This window comes from Podarcis filfolensis, assembly GCF_964270895.1.
Source record: "Podarcis filfolensis genome assembly, chromosome: 14".
In the NCBI taxonomy this organism is placed as follows: domain Eukaryota; kingdom Metazoa; phylum Chordata; class Lepidosauria; order Squamata; family Lacertidae; genus Podarcis; species Podarcis filfolensis.
This window is the reverse complement of record NC_139616.1, coordinates 12,820,623-12,840,532: the sequence shown is the minus strand read 5'-3', so window position 1 is coordinate 12,840,532 and position 19,910 is coordinate 12,820,623. Positions and strand designations below refer to the sequence as shown.

Below are 19,910 nucleotides of genomic sequence, written 5' to 3'. Positions count from 1 at the left end.
TCTGTACAATTAATTAAATTAAAAACTCAATAAAGAATATATATGAAATGGTTCCAAAGGAGGTTTAGGGTTGATAAAAGGGGGGGGGAGCTATTGGTGAAAAAGTGCTATTTGTGATATACGCACCTATCAGAATAAAGGCCATGGCAATGATGAACGTCAGAACGTATCCTCTAATTGGCTCGTTGTTTTTGCCATATCCTTTGGCAAAGAAATGGAGTGCTCGGTAGATGTTATCCTTGCAGAGAGCCTGTCAAAAGAGCAGAACTTAGTTCAGAAAAGTAGGGTTGGGTGTGTGGGTGTGTTGAATGCAACAGAAAAGTTACTTCAAATGTGAAATGTAAAACACAGGGATGGGTTGGAGGGATAAATGACACATTAACTCCAGGACTGCCCTTTCCTGGGAGCCAGCATAATTGGTTTCAGAAATTACCATGGTATGGGATGCAACTACCGTATTTTTTGCTCCATAAGACACACTTTTTTACTCCTAAATAGTAAGGGGAAATGTCTGTGCGTCTTATGGAGCGAATGCGTGGTCCCTGGAGCCGAATTGCCCAGGGGCAAAAAGCAGATCGTGCTTTTTTCTTTCTTTTTTTAGAAAGCGGGAAGGGGGTGTTGAAACAAAGCCGCTGAGCAGCTGATCAGCAAGAGATCGGGAGGGGAGATAAGGGTCTCTAGCGATAAAGGAGGCTGCCTGGGAGGGGGGAGGTAAAGACAGAGAACTTGCGAGGAGAGGAGACAGGAACATTAAACAATGAGGAGAGAAATTAGAAGAAAAGGAGGAGCAAAATACTGCTCCAGCTAAGGAAAAGACACTAAGGCAAACAAGAGGGAAGGGGGTGTTGAAACAAAGCCACTGAGCAGCTGATCCCCAAGCTCACATATCATGTCTGTGGCCACAGTATGAACCACAAAAATCATACATCCACTGTCTCGTTCAGAATATTTTTTTTCTTGTTTTCCTCCTCTAAAAAAGCCTTATGGTCAGGTGCGTCTTATGGAGCGAAAAATACGGTATGTAGAAATGGCAAAAGCATACTGTTCTGGTAAAGTAAGAGTTGGCCCTCAATTTCATCACAGTGGGGTGGGAAGCCTACATCTTTTCCAAGAGTGCCTTATTGTAAACCTGGATTTGGCTGGCCATTGAATAGGTACAGCATCTGTTCAAGTTGTTCAGCCCGCAACAACTGCCATGTGGCAACCATTCATTGCCCTAACTCTGTGTATAAGACCCAGCTGGTTCAGTGTTGTGGCAGCCAAGGATATGGGGAGGAAGCTTTTTTTAAAAAAAAAGTTGTGCAAGCCATTGTCATGCATGTGGACCAACTGATTACACGAAAACAAAGAACAAGAGAGATTGTGCTTTTGGCCTTACCTGGAAAACCTTGGGCGCGCTAACAAGCGAAGTGAGGGCTGATGACAGGGTTGCAGAAAATATTCCGGCAGTGATTAAAGGACCAAAACCTGAAACCATGCTCATGACCTTTTTGTGGGGGGAAACACACACACATGAAAGCTGTGAAGCTCATGTAAGCAAGGGTTCAAACACAACATCCCAATGCTTCCTGTTGCCGCATTGATGGTAATATATGTTAAAGGTAAAAGGTAAAGGGACCCCTGACCATTAGGTCCAGTCGTGACCGACTCTGGGGTTGCGGCGCTCATCTCGCTTTATTGGCCAAGGGAGCCGGCGTACAGCTTCCGGGTCATGTGGCCAGCATGACTAAGCTGCTTCTGGTGAACCAGAGCAGCGCACGGAAATGCCGTTTACCTTCCCGCCGGAGTGGTACCTATTTATCTACTTGCACTTTTGATGTGCTTTCTAACTGATAGGTTGGCAGGAGCAGGGACCGAGCAACGGGAGCTCACCCCATCGTGGGGATTCGAACCACTGACCTTCTGATCAGCAAGTCCTAGGCTCTGTGGTTTAACCCACAGCGCCACCCGCGTCCCTCCCTATATGTTAGTACTACCCTTTCCAACCTCTTCTTCTCTATTATCTTTTAAGTCACCCATTAAAAACTCAATGAGTCTGTACCCAGCACAGCAAATTAACTGTTGTTGTCAAGAAAACCATTTTCCTTGTAATGGAGAAGACTGTTCTGTAATTCAGGCCTGCCCTGCTCTCACTGAAGCCAAAGGCAGAATTTTTATCTCTTTTGCAAATGGTGCCATTCAGAAACAGCATCATATTAAGAACGAGATGTTCCGAGGAACAAGTCTCCTACATTTTAAAGAGTGAGTGATCTCCGTGTCCTCTAGATAGAAGCCTTCATGTAATAATATCAAACCCAAACTTTATTCTTCAGATATTGAAAGATGGCATGTGCCAATAGATTAATGGACAGTTTCTATTAGCAACTTTTTAGAAGCAGTTCTGTACCTGTTTAAGGTGCAGAGCTCTTCAGGTTGTCTTTGCCACGCTACTAACTGGAGAACCAAAATGGCAGATAGATAATTTAACTTTGGTTAGACCAATATTTGATGGAGGTGTAAAGAATTACTAAGTGTGTGTTTCTAATACATCTATTTTAAATTGTTTAAAAGAATGAGCTTCCAGGCTCACACAATTGTTCATGGAGTGGCTTGTCTTTGTGTTCTGCATCATTTAGAATGTAATTTAGCAGTACACAAGTAGGTTCATTGCCCTGCTTTGCTTCTATTCGGAACCTTTTCCCATTCAATTCAGATGAGGTGGCAGGTCTTAGGAAAGTCAATTGAAAAATTGCGTTTTTATGGCATTGTCCAAAAAAATGGCAACAATTTTGGGGTCTTCCTAAAAAAAAGTTCAACAACCTTTGGGGTGTCCTGTTACTTTTTGAAGTATGGCAACCCAGGCATCCTTTTGCACAAGCACAATTACACCCCCCCCCAATTGCAGTGAGCTGAGAAGCTGTGGGGAGCATGAGATTCTGTGTACAAATTGGAACTCCTTTGGGTGCATATCTAATACAATCTGTGGTGGGACAAAGAAGAGAAGAAGAGGAGTTTGGATTTAATATCCCACCTTTCACTCCCTTTAAGGAGTCTCAAAGCGGCTAACATTCTCCTTTCCCTTCCTCCCCCACAACAAACACTCTGTGAGGTGAGTGGGGCTGAGAGACTTTAAAGAAGTGTGACTAGCCCAAGGTCACCCAGCAGCTGCATGTGGAGGAGCGGAGACGCGAACCAGGTTCCCCAGATGACGAGACTACCGCTCTTAACCACTACACCACACTGGCTCTCAAAGGTGCTCATCTGATTTGCTGCTGCTGCTTACCTGGAGGGGCAAGGCAGCGAGGAGGGTGATGTGGTGCAAACTCACCAGTGGTGCCAATCTGGTGCTTCTGCCTGTGCATTTGCACCACAATGCCCTCCCCTCCCCAACCCTCCCCTTCCCCTTCCCGGCAAGGAATAGCAACTCCCCTGCTGGGAAGTCAGGCAAGTGCCTTCGCCCCACCCTGCCATCTCCTGCTGATAGTTAACAACAACCTTCTGAAGCCATGCAGTAAGTCTGCAATCGTAAACACACTTAGAAGCAACTGGTTCCCATTTGGAAAAAGTGAGGTTTACTTCTTAGTGAAGATGCATGATTCTGTGTTGTGAAGCTCTTTCTAGGTGGTGCCTAACTGGAACTCTTTTGAACTTTGAAATTATTCACCAGCCCATAATCACATGTCTGGGTTTTGCACTACATTCTGCTAGTTCATGCATAGCCCAGGCCTCAGAGAGGGTGAGCCTTTCTGGTTCTAGTTAGAAACATCCTGGGCCATGATCATTAGAGCCTTTACAAACCATCCAATATTGAATGTTGCTAAGGAATCTAGGCAGCTGTCTTAGGCCAGGTCAGACTATCTGTCAATCTAGGCTTTTATTATCTATTCTGCTGTTATCATCAACTCTGCAGTTATATGATTCTGATGTGGGTGGCACTGTGGGTTAAACCATAGAGCCTAGGACTTGACAATCAGAAGGTCGGGGTTTGAATTCCCGCGACGGGGTGAGCTCCCGTTGCTCGGTCCCTGCTCCTGCCAACCTAGCAGTTCGAAAGCACGTCAAAGTGCAAGTAGATAAATAGGTACCACTCTGGTGGGAAGGTAAACGGTGTTTCCGTGCACTGCTCTGGTTTGCCAGAAGAGGCTTAGTCATGCTGGCCACATGACCCGGAAGCTGTACGCCAGCTCCCTCAGCCAATAAAGCGAGATGAGTGCCGCAACCCCAGATTCGGCCACGACTGGACCTAATGGTCAGGGGTCCCTTTACCTTTTACCTTTATGATTTTATACCACTACTAGCTGTACATTTCTATCCCACCTTTGCTCCAAGGAGGTCAAGGTGGCACACGTGGTTCTGTCCTCTCTCCATTTTACTTTCCCAACAACCCTGCGAGGTAAGTTATGCTGAGACATAATGACTGGCCCAAGGCATCCCAGGGAGCTCCATGGCTAAGAGGGGATTTCTGCCACCCTGGCTCTCATATGCTACAGTTCTGCTTCCTGACCTTTTAGGTAAGCTGGTATGTAAACCACTGTCCAGGTATGTTAATTGCCACATCAACAGCAGAATGGATTGACTCTCATTTCAGGTCATGTATCTTAGCTGGGGTGTTAATAGAGATATTGCAAAACCACACAATACACTCTGCTGTGTGGTTACGCTTGTGTTCGTTTGTGTTATTACATATATAGTATGCAGCTTTCTCGGTTGTACAACACACATATGATTATACCAATTGCATAATTAGAGCTCTTTTGAACCTGGAAATTATTCATCAGCCCATAATCACATGTCTGGGTTTTACAGCTGGAGAAATCATAGCCCAGGGCACAAGCAGATGATCCATTGCAATTCATTCCGGATACAACTGTATCATTAACGTTCCCTGTAGCATCACGTACGACACAAGCAGCTGTGGAAACAACAGCATATTATTATTTCCCTTCCTTGTGACAGGGAGAGAATACTTTCACCGTGCCGCAAACATCTTCAATTGCTTAATGCTTTCCCACCTCTATCATCTTGGGGCAGTAGGGCACTGTTTCCTTCTGATCACTGCGAATAATGCCACTATTCATTAAAGCTATTACTGCTCTACGTTTTGTGCTCAAGCCCAGTGTACATTCAACAAACTAGGACATGTGTGAAATTTGGAAATGCCCAGTGCCTGACCCACACGGATTTACTTAACCTTAAGTGGCATTTGCAGAACCTGAAAGGTAGTGGGGATCGTAGACTTATGAGACAGAAGACTGTGAGAATGATAGAAAGTTCTATCATGGAGTATATTCTGCTATACTTTAAAAATAGTGCAGATAGCTTGCCCTCATGCCACTAATTGCACAAAGCAACTATCATGGGCTCCAGGTATCAGAGACACAACCTAATGAGAACATAACAGCATCAGAAGTTCCCTGCTGGACCAGGCCAGGGCAGCATCCTGTTCTCACAGTGGCCAACGAAATGCCCATGGGAAGCCCGCAAGTGGGATCTGGGTGCAAGAGCACTCTTCCCTCCTGTGGTTTCCAGCAACTTTTATTCAGAAGATTGTCTCCAACAGTGGAGCATAGTCATTGTGGTCAGCAGCCACTGAATGTCTCATGGAGCCAATATGAGCTCAGTCCTCAGAGCCCTCTTCAGGCATGGAAAGGAGATGGGAGTGCACAACATCTCACCTTCCAATTGGCAGGCAGGGTAAAGACTCTGGATTGGCTGGGTCAGGTAGATTCCAGGAGCCTGGCCTTCTGACCTTGGCTGTCACCCTCATGCCCTACTTAGTAGAGGTAAAGGGACCCCTGACCATCAGGTCCAGTTGTGACCGACTCTGGGGTTGCAACGCTCATCTCGCTTTATTGGCCGAGGAAGCCAGCATACAGCTTCCGGGTCATGTGGCCAGCATGACTAAGCCACTTCTGGCGAACCAGAGCAGCACACAGAAACACCATTTACCTTCCCACCAGAGCGGTACCTATTTATCTACTTGCACTTGGAAGTGCTTTTGAACTGCTAGGTTGGCAGGAGCAGGGACTGAGCAACAGGAACTCACCCCGTCGCGGGGTTTGAACTGCCAACCTTCTGATCGGCAAGTCCTAGGCTCTGTGGTTTAACCCACAGCGCCACCCGCGTCCTGCTCATGTCCTGCTTGGATGGCTTTAAAAGAGGATTAGGCAAATTCATGAAGGAGATGGCTATCAGTGGCTGCTAACCATGATTGCTATGTTCGAGTTCCACAGTATGCATCTGAATACCATTTGCTGGAAACTGCAGGGAAAGGTGGAGAGCGTTACTGCACTCAGGTTCTGCTTGCAAGCTTCTTACAGGCATCTTGCTGGCCACTGTGAGAACAGGATACTGGATTAGATGGGCCTTTGATCGGATCCAGCAGTGCTCTTCTTACTTATGTTTGGTCAACAGAGCAGGGACTCCTGCTAGCTACTCTACAGGCTGCAGCTCAAACCACCAGCATTAACAAGGAAGACTTGTAAGCTGGAAGACTTTTATCCCAAGACTAGATTCAAACACCACTGCTCTCAGTCCCTCCTGGCCGTGCAAGTAGCCAGCTGATCCGGCCTTGTGGAAAATTATCTTCCCTCCTTTCAAAGATGGCAATCAGCTAGTCCTTGAAAAAACCAGAACCGGTTTCTCTTGTCTTATCAACACATCTGATTGCCCTAATGGCAGTGATGCAAACAGGAAGAGGCAAGATGAAGGAGAACTGTTCTTTGACAGTATTTTTCCTAACTCGTTCTGATGGCTCTTGTAGTTTTCCGTAAGCCAAGCACTGGTGGAAGCTCTCCATATGATGAAATCACAAGTTCAACACGGTGGAATAGTTCAATTCCATGAACTTTTCCTAGAAAAGTAGCCTCTTTAGCTATTTGTGAATCCACAGCTGATCCAATTCTATGCAGCGAAATGAGGAATGTTGTTTTCAAGTTTGTTTTTTTACTTACTAATAGACATCTGTTTTACTATATAGAAAATCCATAAGATAAACAAATAATGAGGGTAAGTGATGATCAGAGCACAAGACTTTAAACGTACCTAAGAATATTAATTACTCTGGATTAGAATGCAAACATATGCTTCTTATTTACCTGCACAGATTGCTACACCTACATAAGCAATCGTTGTAACCAGAATGGCCAGCATTGTTCCTTTGGGTATAGCAGCTTGTGGATCCTAGAATATTACAATAAAAAGACTGCAATGAATAGTCATTAAACACACACACACACACAAACACACAGGGTTGCATATCCTCTGCATGTTTGCGTTCACAAACAATTCTGTTACAGAATTTAAATACTTTTTTGAAAAAAAATAGTTACTTGTCCTTGGGATAATGTGACAATAAGTCTAAAACTGTGTAGGCAATTTGGAGATTTTGTGCAGGGATGTTTTATATGGACATGGTTAATGTGCTGTTTAATGGGCATAGTTGGGCATAATTAGGGGAAGGGCAGTAGCTCAGCTGTAGAACATCTGCTTTGCATGCAGAAGGTCCCAGGTTTCCAGTGGTGTAATGGTTCAGTGCATCTGGCTGTTAACCAGAAGGTTGGTGGTTCGAGCCTACCCTGGGACGGCTGTGGGCAGAATTCCTGCATTGCAGGGGGTTGAACTAGATGACCCTCAGGGTCCTTTCCAGCCGTACAATTCTATGATTCTATGACAGGGGAAGAAAAGGTGTGATCCCTGGCATCTCCACATAGAGCTGGTAGAGACTGCTGGGAATAAAACACATTGCACACCTCCATTCAGCAGAGGGCAGGTTAGAGGCTAGCTAGCCAAGGGAAAATACACTGTGGTTTGCTGCTAAACCCCTATAGCTCTGCTGCTTCCCCCTTCTCTCTCTCCCTCCTGCATGAGAGGGCCATGAGAAATGGCTCAGGACCGCCATACCTCAAGGACTGCCTCTTTCCATATGAACCTACCTGGACCCTGAGATCATCTTCTGAGGCCTTTCTTTGTGCGCCTCCTCCTCGAGAGGGTTGGAGGGTGGCAACACAAGAACAGGGCCTTCTCTGCAGTGGCTCCCAGTCTGCAAAATGCTCTCCCCAGGAAAGTTTGCCTGCCACCTTCATTATGCATCTTTAGGCACCAGGCAAAAACGTTTCGTTTTAACCAGGCCTTTGGTCGATCTGATTTACACCGTATGCCCTTTTAAAATGTGGCTATTGGGTTTTTGTTCTTATTTTTACTGTGTATTTTGTGGCTTTATATCTTGATTTTATTTTGTGAACTGCCCTGAGACCCCTGGGTATAGGGCGGTATATAAATTCAAACAACAACAACAACAAGAAGCCCCATCACCTAGGCTTAGACTCCAAAGCCATCGTAAATATGAAGACGCTGTAAGTAAAGGAGCAGGGAAGCGAACCCGGTTCACCAGATTACGAGTCTACCGCTCTTAACCACTACACCACACTGGCTCTCAATGACACTGGGAGTCATTTTTAAGAAACTCAAGCGAGATTTCATACCTGAAAGCCTGCCAGTCAGTGTAGACAATACTAAGCTAGATGGACTCATAAAAAGGCAACTTCTTATGTTCTTCTATGTTCCCTGCACTGAGTGGATTTAATGGAAATTGGGGCTGGAGGGAATGGAGGTCAAAAAGGGAAGCCCACTAACTTCCTCCCAAACCTTGCAGTTATCATATTTTGTATGTTTAGCTTACCTAAACACTGATGGAAACCTGGCACTGCCTAAAAACGGTAAGGCATAATGATACGTGCGGAAATGACATTCAGATTTCCACCCGCATTTTTGCTCCCCATGTTGCTACCCGCGTGACTTAACTTGAAAGGTTGTAAGTCCTGTATTTGTCAATGTGGGCTGCAGTTTCCGGAGTCAACATGTGACTGTAAGAATCGACCGCTTTCATCATTTAATAGAAAGGCGCCCAGATGCCGTTCCCTAAAGGCTTAGAATGCAGAAGCACAAAGAGTGGGAAAATGTATTTATAACCAAATAGGAGTAAAATAAAAAGGGGGGGTGAAATGGCTTGCATCTTAGATGTTTCTGTGCTTGCACCAAAAAACTTACACAGTATAAGATACTTGACAAGTGCTAGCAAGTTAGCTCTTTGTGCAAATCACCTTGTAGTAATGTAAGACATAGCTGTGTGAAGGACAAGCCTGAAATAAAAGGACTGATCCTTTTGCTAAGCCTAACCCAAGCCACTCTGGAGAAAGAAACACTGCATTTCCCTCTAGGGCCTCCAGTTGTAAATTTGAAGTCCGCCGCATGTAGAGTTTTTATGAATTAGGAAAGCTGTGGTAATAGGAATTACATAGCTCATTTCGATGTGCAGTACCCTGATAATGGGTCCATTAATATTCTGCTTCTAGAGTTAGTGAAGTGGCCTTTTAAATTTCATAGTCCGTTTCTGGAAGACAAATGTAGTTAAATCTGTGTAGCTGGCTGTTTCTTCAGACAATACAAGTGGGGTGCTTAGCTTAGAGGGTTCAGAAATATGTGCAGAAATTGTCTGCTTTGCACCTCTGCCCTGAATTGTTTGTGGGAAAGCCAGACAACATTTGCTATTTATTGAACGTTCATTCTGGTTTGTTTGTGGAGAGGTTAGATGACATTGTGTCAATGAAGTGTTATCCTACACTCCCCAGTGGCATTTTCCCATCACTTTCCTTATCACAAAAAGTCTCGTCATTGGGGGAAGTGGGTTTGTCGCACATGAGCTCCAAATCAACACTAATTGTGCATTTTCCAGTGTGTGACTGGAGGAGCTGGAGGATGGATGGTGACTAACAGATTGAGGTTGAATCCTGACAAGACAGAAGTACTGGTTTTGGGGGACAGGGGGAGGGCAGGTGTGGGGGACTCCCTGGTCCTGAATGTGGTAACCGTGCCCCAGAGAGACCAGGTGTGCAGCCTGGGAGTCATTTTGGACTCACAGCTGTCCATGGAGGTGCAGGTCAATTCTGTGTCCAGAGCAGCCGTCTGGTACACAGGCTGAGACCCTACCTGCCCGCAGACTGTCTCAACAGAATATTGCATGCTTTAGTTATCTCCCTCTTGGGCTACAGCAATGCGCTCTATGTGGGGCTACCTTTGAAGGTGACCCGGAAACTACAACTAATCCAGAATATGGCAGCCAGACTGGTGACTGGGAGTGGCTGCCGAGACCATATAACACCGGTCCTGAAAGACCTTCATTGCTTCCCAGTACGTTTCCGAGCACAATTCAAAGTGTTGGTGCTGACCTTTAAAGCCCTAAACAGCCTTGGCCCAGTATACCTGAAGGAGCATCTCCACCCCCATCATTCTGCCCGGACACTGAGGTCCAGCTCCAAGGGCCTTCTGGCGGTTCCCTCACTGCGAGAAGTGAAGCTACAGGAAGCCAGGCAGAGGCCCTTCTCGGTAGTGGCGCCCGCCCTGTGGAACGCCCTCCCATCAGATGTCAAGGAAATAAACAACTATCTGACTTTTAGAAGACATCTGAAGACAGCCCTGTTTAGGGAAGTTTTTAATGTTTGATTTTATTTTTAATATTCTGTTGGGAGCCACCCAGAGCTGCTGGGGAAATCCAGCCAGATGGGCGGGGTATAAATAATAAAATTATTATTAGTGTTATTATTATGACTGTATCCCTCCTGAAAATAGCAGTGGTGTGGAAACAGCCCTAAATTCCAAAGGTGTTGTACCCGTTTTGCCAGGAAGCATGCAAGCAGAAGTTCTAGATATTGGACGTTCTAGATGTTGCAACTCAGCTTGCAGAACATGTGCTTGTGCCTACCTCCAAGTCTCCAGAGATATTGGCTCCTGCAAGAATTCCAGTGGCTGCAGGGAAAAAAATGGCAAACACAGAGAAAAACCCTTCGTCGCCTCTGAAATCTGGTCCGAAGTTTTCTGCAAATATGGAGGCTGCAAAGGCAAAGTGGAAAATCACAGTGAAGTTTCGAGGCCGTGCCACTGACTGATATTCTATATCTTGCAGGACCCCCTTTCGGTCTCCGTCTTGTATATTGGGCAGGGGGGACATTTGGCCCTCCAGACTGAATGGTTTATTTCTTGTATTTCTATGCCGCTTTTCATTCAAATGGATCTCAAAGCGGCTTACAACCAATAAATAACCATAACATAATAAAAACATCGCGAATACAGCATACATCATATAAAATAATTAAGAAATTATCAATAAAACAGTTGCAATCTATTAAAAAAAACAAAACAGCAACTATACAATAAGCTAAACCTCACAATCATGGCAAGTCGTGTGATTAACAAATCGATGCAGCATTTAGAATCTATAAAACAATTTTAAAAATATTAACAAAATAGCAATTAAAATATAAGCTAGGCCCTAAGATGTTTAGTTCAGATGTTGCTGAACTAAAACAATGAGCTGATGGTAGTTCAGTAACATTTGGGGGGGCAAAGTTTCCCCTCCCATGTGGTGTAAGAAGTCTAGGCTCCCCTGATTCATTGAGAAGCCACGATTTGTGATGGTATGTGGCATAGGGGGAGGAACAGCAGACTTCACTCTGTGTGGCTGAGCATGTTTCGGTATGCATCGCCTAGCTGCTGGGGCTGCCGGGTCTACTTAGGAAGAAGATCTAATTTGTCTATGGCCAGGAGGTCACCTAGCTATGGCTCTGCATATGTCCACAAGCAACATGACCAAGACCGCCTGCCGCATAGATCCTCCTGATTGGATAAGAGTCTGAAAACTTCCTGTGCAGTCATCATGTAATGGAAATTTGTATTTAGTCTGCATCTATAAAATATGACGTTTTTCTAAGTGTTAAAGGTAAAGGGACCCCTGACCATTAGGTCCAATCGTGGCCGACTCTGGGGTTGTGGTGCTCATCTTGCTTTATTGGCCGAGGGAGCCGGCGTACAGCTTCCGGGTCATGTGGCCAGCATGACTCAGCCACTTCTGGCGAACCAGAGCAGTGCACGGAAATGCCGTTTACCTTCCCGCTGGAGCAGTACCTATTTATCTACTTGTACTTTGACGTGCTTTCGAACTGCTAGGTGGGCAGGAGCAGGGACCGAAGAATGGGAGCTCACCCTGTCACGGGGATTCGAACCGCCGACCTTCTGATCCGCAAGTCCTAGGCTCTGTGGTTTAACCCACAGCGCCACCCGCATCCCTCTGTTGAGGCTATTATTGATTATTTTTGTCATGGAAAATTTAATTACTTTATTCTCTTTGTAAACTGCTCTGAAGATTTTTTTTACAATCAAGTGGTGTATATATTTTATGAAATAAAATACATGGATAAATTTGCTGGTGGTTGGTTTGTGCATTGCACAATCTAGAGGCCTAGATGCAATGCAGTAAGCACCAGGTTGTCATCGATGAACACAGAGGCAGGTTAATATGATGCAAAAGCACAGCTGGTTATGGTTTTCATATCAGTTACTTGGGTGCAAGCTTATGCCCAGTATATAGGTAAAGGTAAAGGTAAAGGTAAAGGTAAAAGACCCCTGGACGGTTAAGTCCAGTCAAAGGTGACTTTACCTTTACCCAGTATACAGAATACACCTCACGCAATTACTTTATGTAAGATGCTAATATAGTCACTCATAGTTGTATGTCAGTACTCAGTACTGTTTGCTGCAGGAGCTCTGCTTATCTGCAAAAAAAGAAACACTTGCCTTGATAATTGAAAAAACCTCTAGCCTTCTTCTCAATGTTGCTTGGAATGACGGTTCCAATGAAGAAATTTGCAATAGCAGCAAGAAGGATAAATAGAAGAATAACTTGGGCCTGTAAAGCCAAGTTAAGAGATTATTTTTGGTAGAGGACTTGCGTTCAACATTTGCTTTTCATAAGCTACTTCAGAACTTGATGCAGTTGCAAAGTGGCATGATATTTGTACAGCTTAAAAAAATTGGGAGCTGAAACATTAAAAAGAGTTAGTCACATTTTTTAAAGTCTCATTAATTTCAGTAGGTACTAAGGATGAGGAATATTTTCAGCAGCGTGGCACAAAGAGTCTCTAAGTAATAGGAAGTGGGAATCTGTGATTTGCATACCCTCCAACATTTCTCCAATGAAAATAGGGACGTCCCATTCCATAATGATAATTTTACTATTTATACCCCACACATCTTGCTGGGTTGCCCCCGTCACTCTGGGCAGCTTCCAACATATATAAAAACACAATTTAACATTATAAAAAGCTTTCCTATACAGGATTGCCCTCAGATGGCTTGGAAGTCAAATAATTCCATACCCTCCAACATTCATCCAAAGAAAATAGGGACATCCTACCATTCCTGCCAACATTTCTCTAGTGAAAATAGGAACATCCTAAGGAAAAGTGGGACATTTGGGGATCAAATCAGAAACCAGGATGGCTTCTCAGGAGGGACATCCCTGAAAAATAGGTGTAATGATCTCTGGCAGGAAAGCAAGTCCTGATAAGAAGTAATGACTCTGGCAATTTTATGTATGTTTATTTACAGAAAGACACATCCAGAGCCCGGCTTCTCGTCTGCTCACATTTACATTTGTTGGTCAGTCTGAAGTTTTGCCCCTCCCACAGAAGGAAGGATGCCAGAATCCCACCTTTCCCTTCTTGCCCTTTAGTTGCCTTCTGATTTTATCCAGATGCCTAGAATGGGGACCGAAAGGCTCCCCCTCCTCCCCACTTTCACTCGACACAGACTCAGACCTCTGCTTATCTGCTGATTGCCTAGCAACTCTCTGGCCGCCTTCCAACTCTCCCTCTCCTTGACAGCTAATAGAGCCTTCTCCGGAAAGGGGGGTCGAACTGCCCTTTCTCGATTCTGTCAGCCAGTTCTCATCTGCAGAGTCAGTCCCTCGTTCACTTAGTTCAATCTCTAACTCATCCCCTGTGCTCTGGGGGGCCACATTCTTGACAATATTGGAGGGTCTGGATTTGATATCTCATCTCTACTCCTCGTAGCAAGTGGCAGCTGTGCGGTGTGTGATTGTGATCTGGAATGAGGCCGTGGTGTGGGAGAGGAGCCTGGAGCCTTTCCCCAATCACCCTCTCAAAGCCCTTCCTTGCCCCATCATGGGAAAGGGACAACACCTAAGTTTATCCAAATCAAATAAACAACTCCAACCACAGATCCCTGCCATGTGGTCTAGCTAGTCTAATTAGATGTTTCAATGCATTGAAACAAACAGCACTAAAATTGCTGTTTATAGCAACTGGTATTCAAAGGCAGTGGATCTAGAACATAGTCATCACGGCAAATAGCTGTTGACAGCCTTCACTAATTTAATTTTAAAGCCATTCAAGTTGGTTGCCATCACTGCTTCCAGTGGCAGCGAGTTCCACAGTTTAACTACGCGCTGCACAGAGAAGTGCTCTTTTTTCTCTATCCTGAATCTTTTGATGCTCGGCTTCATTGGATTGGCAGGAGTTCTAGCCTTATGAGAAAGGGAGGAAAACATCCCAGGCATAGGCAAACTCCAACCCTCCAGGTGTTTGGGACTACAATTCCCATCATCCCTAGCTAACAGGGCCAGTGGTCAGGGATGGTGGGAATTGTAGTCCCAAACATCTGGAGGGCTGGAGTTTGCCTATGCCTGTCCTATCCCCTTCTCTATAAAATTCTATCCTGTTACGTCTTCCTCTCCTTTTCTCTAAACCGAAAAGTCCCAATGCTGCAACCTTTCCTGTTGTCTCTTTGTGCGTTTTTCTACCACATTCCTTTTCATTGGGTGGAGGTTTGCTTGTGTGTGTGCACGTGTGTGCATGCGCTACAGTGGTACTTCGGTTCTTGAACGTCTCCGTTGACAAACATTTCGGAACCCGAATGCCGAAAACCCAGAAGTCAATGTTTCTGTTTTTGAGTGAGCCTTGGAAGTCAAACATCTTCCACTGAGCGTGTTTTTCAATTTTCTCAATGAATTTGCAGAGAGCCCTTTGCGCCTCGGTTTCTGAATGTTTCGAAAGTCGAATGGTCTTCCAGAACGGATTACATTCAAGAACCGAGATACCACTCGTGTGTGTGTGTGCATATGTATGTGCGTGTGTGTGCGCGCGCACATATCTTTGATATTGGATGGGGTATTTGTGCATTTTGTACCTATACCTTAGTAAAAATGGGCCGTCAACACAAGACTCTGCAGCAAAACCACCTTGGCTTCCACAAAATCTGAGCATTCGCCTTCTCTAAACAGCTTTAATATTGAGAATGTTTTACCTTGGCTTCCCATTCCATACCGGCCACAGAAATGGCCAAAAGAATGACTACCGTTATAGCACCAATTATTCGGATGTCGTTGGTTGTATCAACCATGATTGCATTGCTGTTCTGGGGGGAGGAAAGAGTGAGAAAGAAATGATTAAGGATATAGTTTCTGCAAGATAGTTTCTGGCAGCAACATAAAGCAGAAGGAAATGACTAAAGAGGGATTCTGTACATTCCATGGGTAATGAGCCCTGAGTTTCACATTTCTTATGACGGTTGAGCCTCTGTCGTCAAGGTTATTGGCTTGCTAATTAGAACCCTAATTCCCTTTAGTAATTTCGGAACTCTTAACAGCCCTGTAAGAAACATTTCTTTGACCTGGTAGTAGTGGAGGAAAAGCTTATAAATTAGAATTTATGACACATTTAGGGAGTTCTAATTCATGAATAAGGTTGCCGCTTAACACATTTATTAGACCTATGATCGTTATTTATTTTTTAAAAAAAGTTGTTAGCCAAGGTTCCCTTGCATAACCGCATGTAAAGTCTTGCGAGCACGTACCTTGAGCAGCTCCACGACGGTTTCTGCAAATCCAACGACGTACATGGCTACTGCCACGGCATTGGCAAAGGCAAAGATTAGACCAATGGAGCCCCCAAACTCAGGTCCTAAACTTCTGGAGATGAGGTAGTAAGCGCCACCTGTCAACAAAGAAAAGAGTTTCTTTGAGCACATTAACAGAGCTGCCCAAGGCATTTGGGGCTCCCCAGTTAGCGCCACATATACAAAGGATCTCCTGCCCAGTTGTAGAGGGTACAACTCCTGTATTGCACACTCTCCACTGTATGCGATTGGAGATTTCAACCTTGGGCATCATCAGCTATGATGCTGCAAAGGATCCTGGGAGTATCTCTCGGGTTACAAGCTGCTTTGTTGCCCCCTTCCTAAGAGTATTGCTGCCCCATACTAATACAACTCAAGCTGTTGGGCTAGTTCTACATGTGACACCCAGGGATGGGGAAGCTGTTTTTGGACTCCAGGTGTTTTAGAACTTCAGCTCCCAGCAGCCCCAAGCAAGATATCCCGTGGTCAAGCATGATGGGAGTGTTAGTTTGACAAGAACTGAAGGGTCTTTGATTCCCCTGCCCTAAGCCAACTTATCCAGATTGTAACCTTGTGTGCTTTCTAGAGGGGTTGTATAAACTTGCTGCTTTCTCAGTCTGTCAAACAATATATAGTTCTGAAACTAAGGAACTATATATTTCTTAACTTTATTTCTCTCTCTTTTAATCCATCTTCTATCACTCTCTCTTTCTCTCTCTCTTTTCACCTTTTTTCTTCCTTTGCCTCTGGATCTATGTTTTTTATTTTACATAGATTAGTGTTTTAGTCTGGACAAAAAAGACCTTTGATAATAATATTGATTTTTTAAAATATAAAATCCAATAAAATTTATTAAAAAACAGAACCAAACAACAATATATATTTCTATTTAGGCAACAGCTAAAGTCCTGAAGTAATAAGAAGAATAATAAGAATAATGATGATGATGATGATAATTTATACCCCGCCCATCTGGCTGGGTTTTCCCAGCCACTCTGGGCGGCTCCCAACAGAATTAATGATAATAATAATAATAATAATAATAATAATAATAATAATAATAGCAATACAGCACCAGACATTAAAAACTTCCCTAAACAGGGTTGCCTTCAGATGTCTTCTAAAAGTGAGATAGTTGTTTATTTCCTTGACATCTGATGGGAGGGCGTTCCACAGGGCGGGCGCCACTACCGAGAAGGCCCTCTGCCTAGTTCAGGGCCTTTGAAGTCTTAAGGTTTTTTTTCCAAATGAATGTACAGTGGTACCTCGGGTTACATACGCTTCAGGTTACAGACTCCACTAACCCAGAAATAGTGCTTCAGGTTAAGAACTTTGCTTCAGGATGAGAACAGAAATCGTGTTCCGACGGCGCGGCAGCAGCAGGAGGCCCCATTAGCTAAAGTGGTGCTTCAGGTTAAGAACAGTTTCAGGTTAAGAACGGACCTCCGGAACGAATTAAGTACTTAACCCGAGGTACCACTGTATTTAGGATTGAGTTGGGGGGACCAGGACTGCAGAAATCAAAGTCTAAAGCCTCACTCAGCCATGAAGCTCACTTAGTGGCTGAAGGACAGTTACTATCTCATAGCCCAGCCTAGGAAGATATTTTGCCCTCTGGATATTTTGGACTACAATCCCCATCCTTCTGACCATTGACCATGTTGGCTGAGCCTGATGGGAGGTGTGGTCATGAAAACCTGGAGGGCATCGTGTTGGCTACCCCGACCTAGCCTATCCCACAGTGTTGTTGTGAGGGTGAAGTGTTGTGCAGTGGATCACAAGTGTGCTCCCTGGAATTTTTGGACAGGTAAACGTGTAATAATAAGGTGAATAAACCTGTACTGTCCCAAAAGCTTCCCCAACCACATTGCAATCCAAGCAAAATATCCCGTGAGAACTAACTTTCTGCAGACAACAGATTTAAACCACCAAGCTTCTTGCAAATGTGCAAAAGACAACTTCTCACCTGGTATTGTGGGTGGCCATACCAAAATCCAAGACCGGAAGACGTGGAGAAATATGGATCTGGAGCCTGAAAAGCTGCATGCACTACTCTGATGATTAGGCAATAGTACAAGAACCGGTTTCTAATATTTGCATCCAGCCTAGCCAGTCCTGAGGCTGCATAGGTAAAATGTAAAGGACCCCTGGACGGTTAAGTCCAGTCAAAGGCGACTATGGGGTTGCGGCGCTCATCTTGCTTTCAGGCTGAGGGAGCCAGCGTTTGTCCACAGACAGCTTTCTGGGTCATGCGGCCAGCAGGACTAAACTGCTTCTGGTGCAGCAGGACACTGTGATGGAAGCAGAGCGCATGGAAACGCTGTTTACCTTCCCGCCACAGTGTACCTATTTATCTACTTGCACTGGCGTGCTTTCGAACTGCTAGGTTGGCAGGAGCTGGGACAAAGCAATGGGAGCTCACCCCATCGCGGGGATTCGAACCACCGACCTTCTGATCGGCAAGCCCAAGAGACTCAGTGGTTTAGACCACAGCGCCACCCGCGTCCCACTTGAGGCTGCATATTATAAGGATCACTGCTATACACGCCCCTCTTTTTATGTAATTGCAATCATACTTGGTAAAAGGATTTTGGCCTTTAGCAGGCATACCTAGTGCATAGATCAATCTATTTGGAATGCGCTCCCACCGGAGGCAGTGATGGCCACCAACTTGGGTAGCTTTAAAAGAAGATTAGACAAATTCCTGAAGTTATCAATGACTATCAGTAGCTACTCGCTGCAATGGCTATGTTCTACCTCCACTGTCAGAGGCAGCCATGCTTCTGGGATACCAGCTTCTGGGAATCACAAATGGGCAGGGTGCTTTGGCACCCAGGCTGTGCTTGCCAGTTTCCCGTAGGCATTGGGTTGACCACTGTGAGATCATCATGCTGGACCAGATGTGTTTTCAGCCTGATACAGCAGGCTCTTCTTATGTTCCTATCTATTTTTTATTGTAGTCACTCATAGTATTCAACCAGTGAGGAAACTTCTAGGGGAGAGCTCTTGTCAGATTACTATTATTAAAGCCAATGATTTGGCCAGAAATGTGGTTGCTCCTCAGGAATAATCACATGTGGTCTGAAACATGGGGAATGTGGAGAATAACATCCCCATCCATCTTCTCTGAAATGGCACACCTGGGATTTCCATATGTAAATATTCTTCATAGGGATTTTCTGCATCTGCTTTGTAGAATCACCAAATAATGGATTCAGAAAGAGTCAGGAGACCCAATAAGATAAACCCTTGGTTTGCAGCTTGCAAACCAGGATTATCTCCTAGTGCCAGTTCGATTCATAGGACTCCTCATGAGCAGGTACTTTGTGGAAAGGCACCTGCTGAATAAATAGCTACTTTAAGTACATGAGGTACATGCACCTCCTTCGAATAACTTTCTCTGCTTCTGAACAGCTACAGAGTTGGGAATGTTGTCCTAATATCAACCTGCCTTTCTATAAGGCAAACATTTTGACTGCTAGTTTCAATAAATATGGTGAAATTACCCTCTCATCTAATTTGGCTCTCCTAAATATCCTGTGTATCTGAAGAAGTGTGCATGCACACGAAAGCTCATACCAAGAACTAACTTAGTTGGTCTTTAAGGTGCTACTGGAAGGAAATATTTTGTTTTGTTTTGACTATGGCAGACCAACACGGCTACCTATCTGTAACTAAATATCCTAAATATTGGTCTTTTTCTCTAGGCTAGGCTAACCAATTAACATCAATTAATGACCCTGCCTCTTCTCATCCAAGCTGTCTCCCATGCTTCAGTTAAGTCCTTGATCATTTTGCTTCAATTTATTTGACTTGGATGGGCCAGCACAGTTATCACTTCTCCAGAGATACCTATAGTCTTCATTTGAAACACAAAATTGACTCACCTCCTCTTACCACTCCATTTGTACATATGGCAGACATGGAGATACCTGTTAAAGTTGTAACTACCACACTCAGGCAAATAACTACGACTCCAAGACCTGAAAAAATCCCAGAAAAGATGTTTGACCCTTGGTCATAGAATTCATGCTAATTTTATATATATATATAAAAGAAACCACCGTTTTCTAGTAAGAAGCCACCATCATTCGTGGAGAGGGAAGAGGTCTGACTGGCTCTGTTAAATACCTGGAATTCATGTCATCAAGATAAAGAGTAAGACCCTGGACATTGGTGGAGCG

The 19,910-nt window shown here is 44.5% G+C and overlaps 1 protein-coding gene across 2 annotated transcripts in view; it reads right to left on the bottom strand.

Annotated features, from left to right (window-relative positions):
- Nucleotides 1-19,910, bottom strand: part of SLC12A1 (solute carrier family 12 member 1) — a 70,836-nt gene that overhangs the window by 35,404 nt on the left and 15,522 nt on the right. For both annotated transcript variants that reach the window (XM_083586330.1, XM_083586329.1), the window contains 9 exons: nt 19,614-19,709; nt 15,685-15,824; nt 15,136-15,246; nt 12,607-12,718; nt 10,739-10,866; nt 7,077-7,161; nt 4,740-4,891; nt 1,379-1,486; nt 127-250 (listed from right to left, as the gene is read on the bottom strand). In XM_083586330.1, coding sequence (XP_083442456.1) covers nt 127-250; nt 1,379-1,486; nt 4,740-4,891; nt 7,077-7,161; nt 10,739-10,866; nt 12,607-12,718; nt 15,136-15,246; nt 15,685-15,824; nt 19,614-19,709 — 1,056 coding nt within the window. The remainder of the gene's footprint in view (nt 1-126; nt 251-1,378; nt 1,487-4,739; nt 4,892-7,076; nt 7,162-10,738; nt 10,867-12,606; nt 12,719-15,135; nt 15,247-15,684; nt 15,825-19,613; nt 19,710-19,910) is intronic.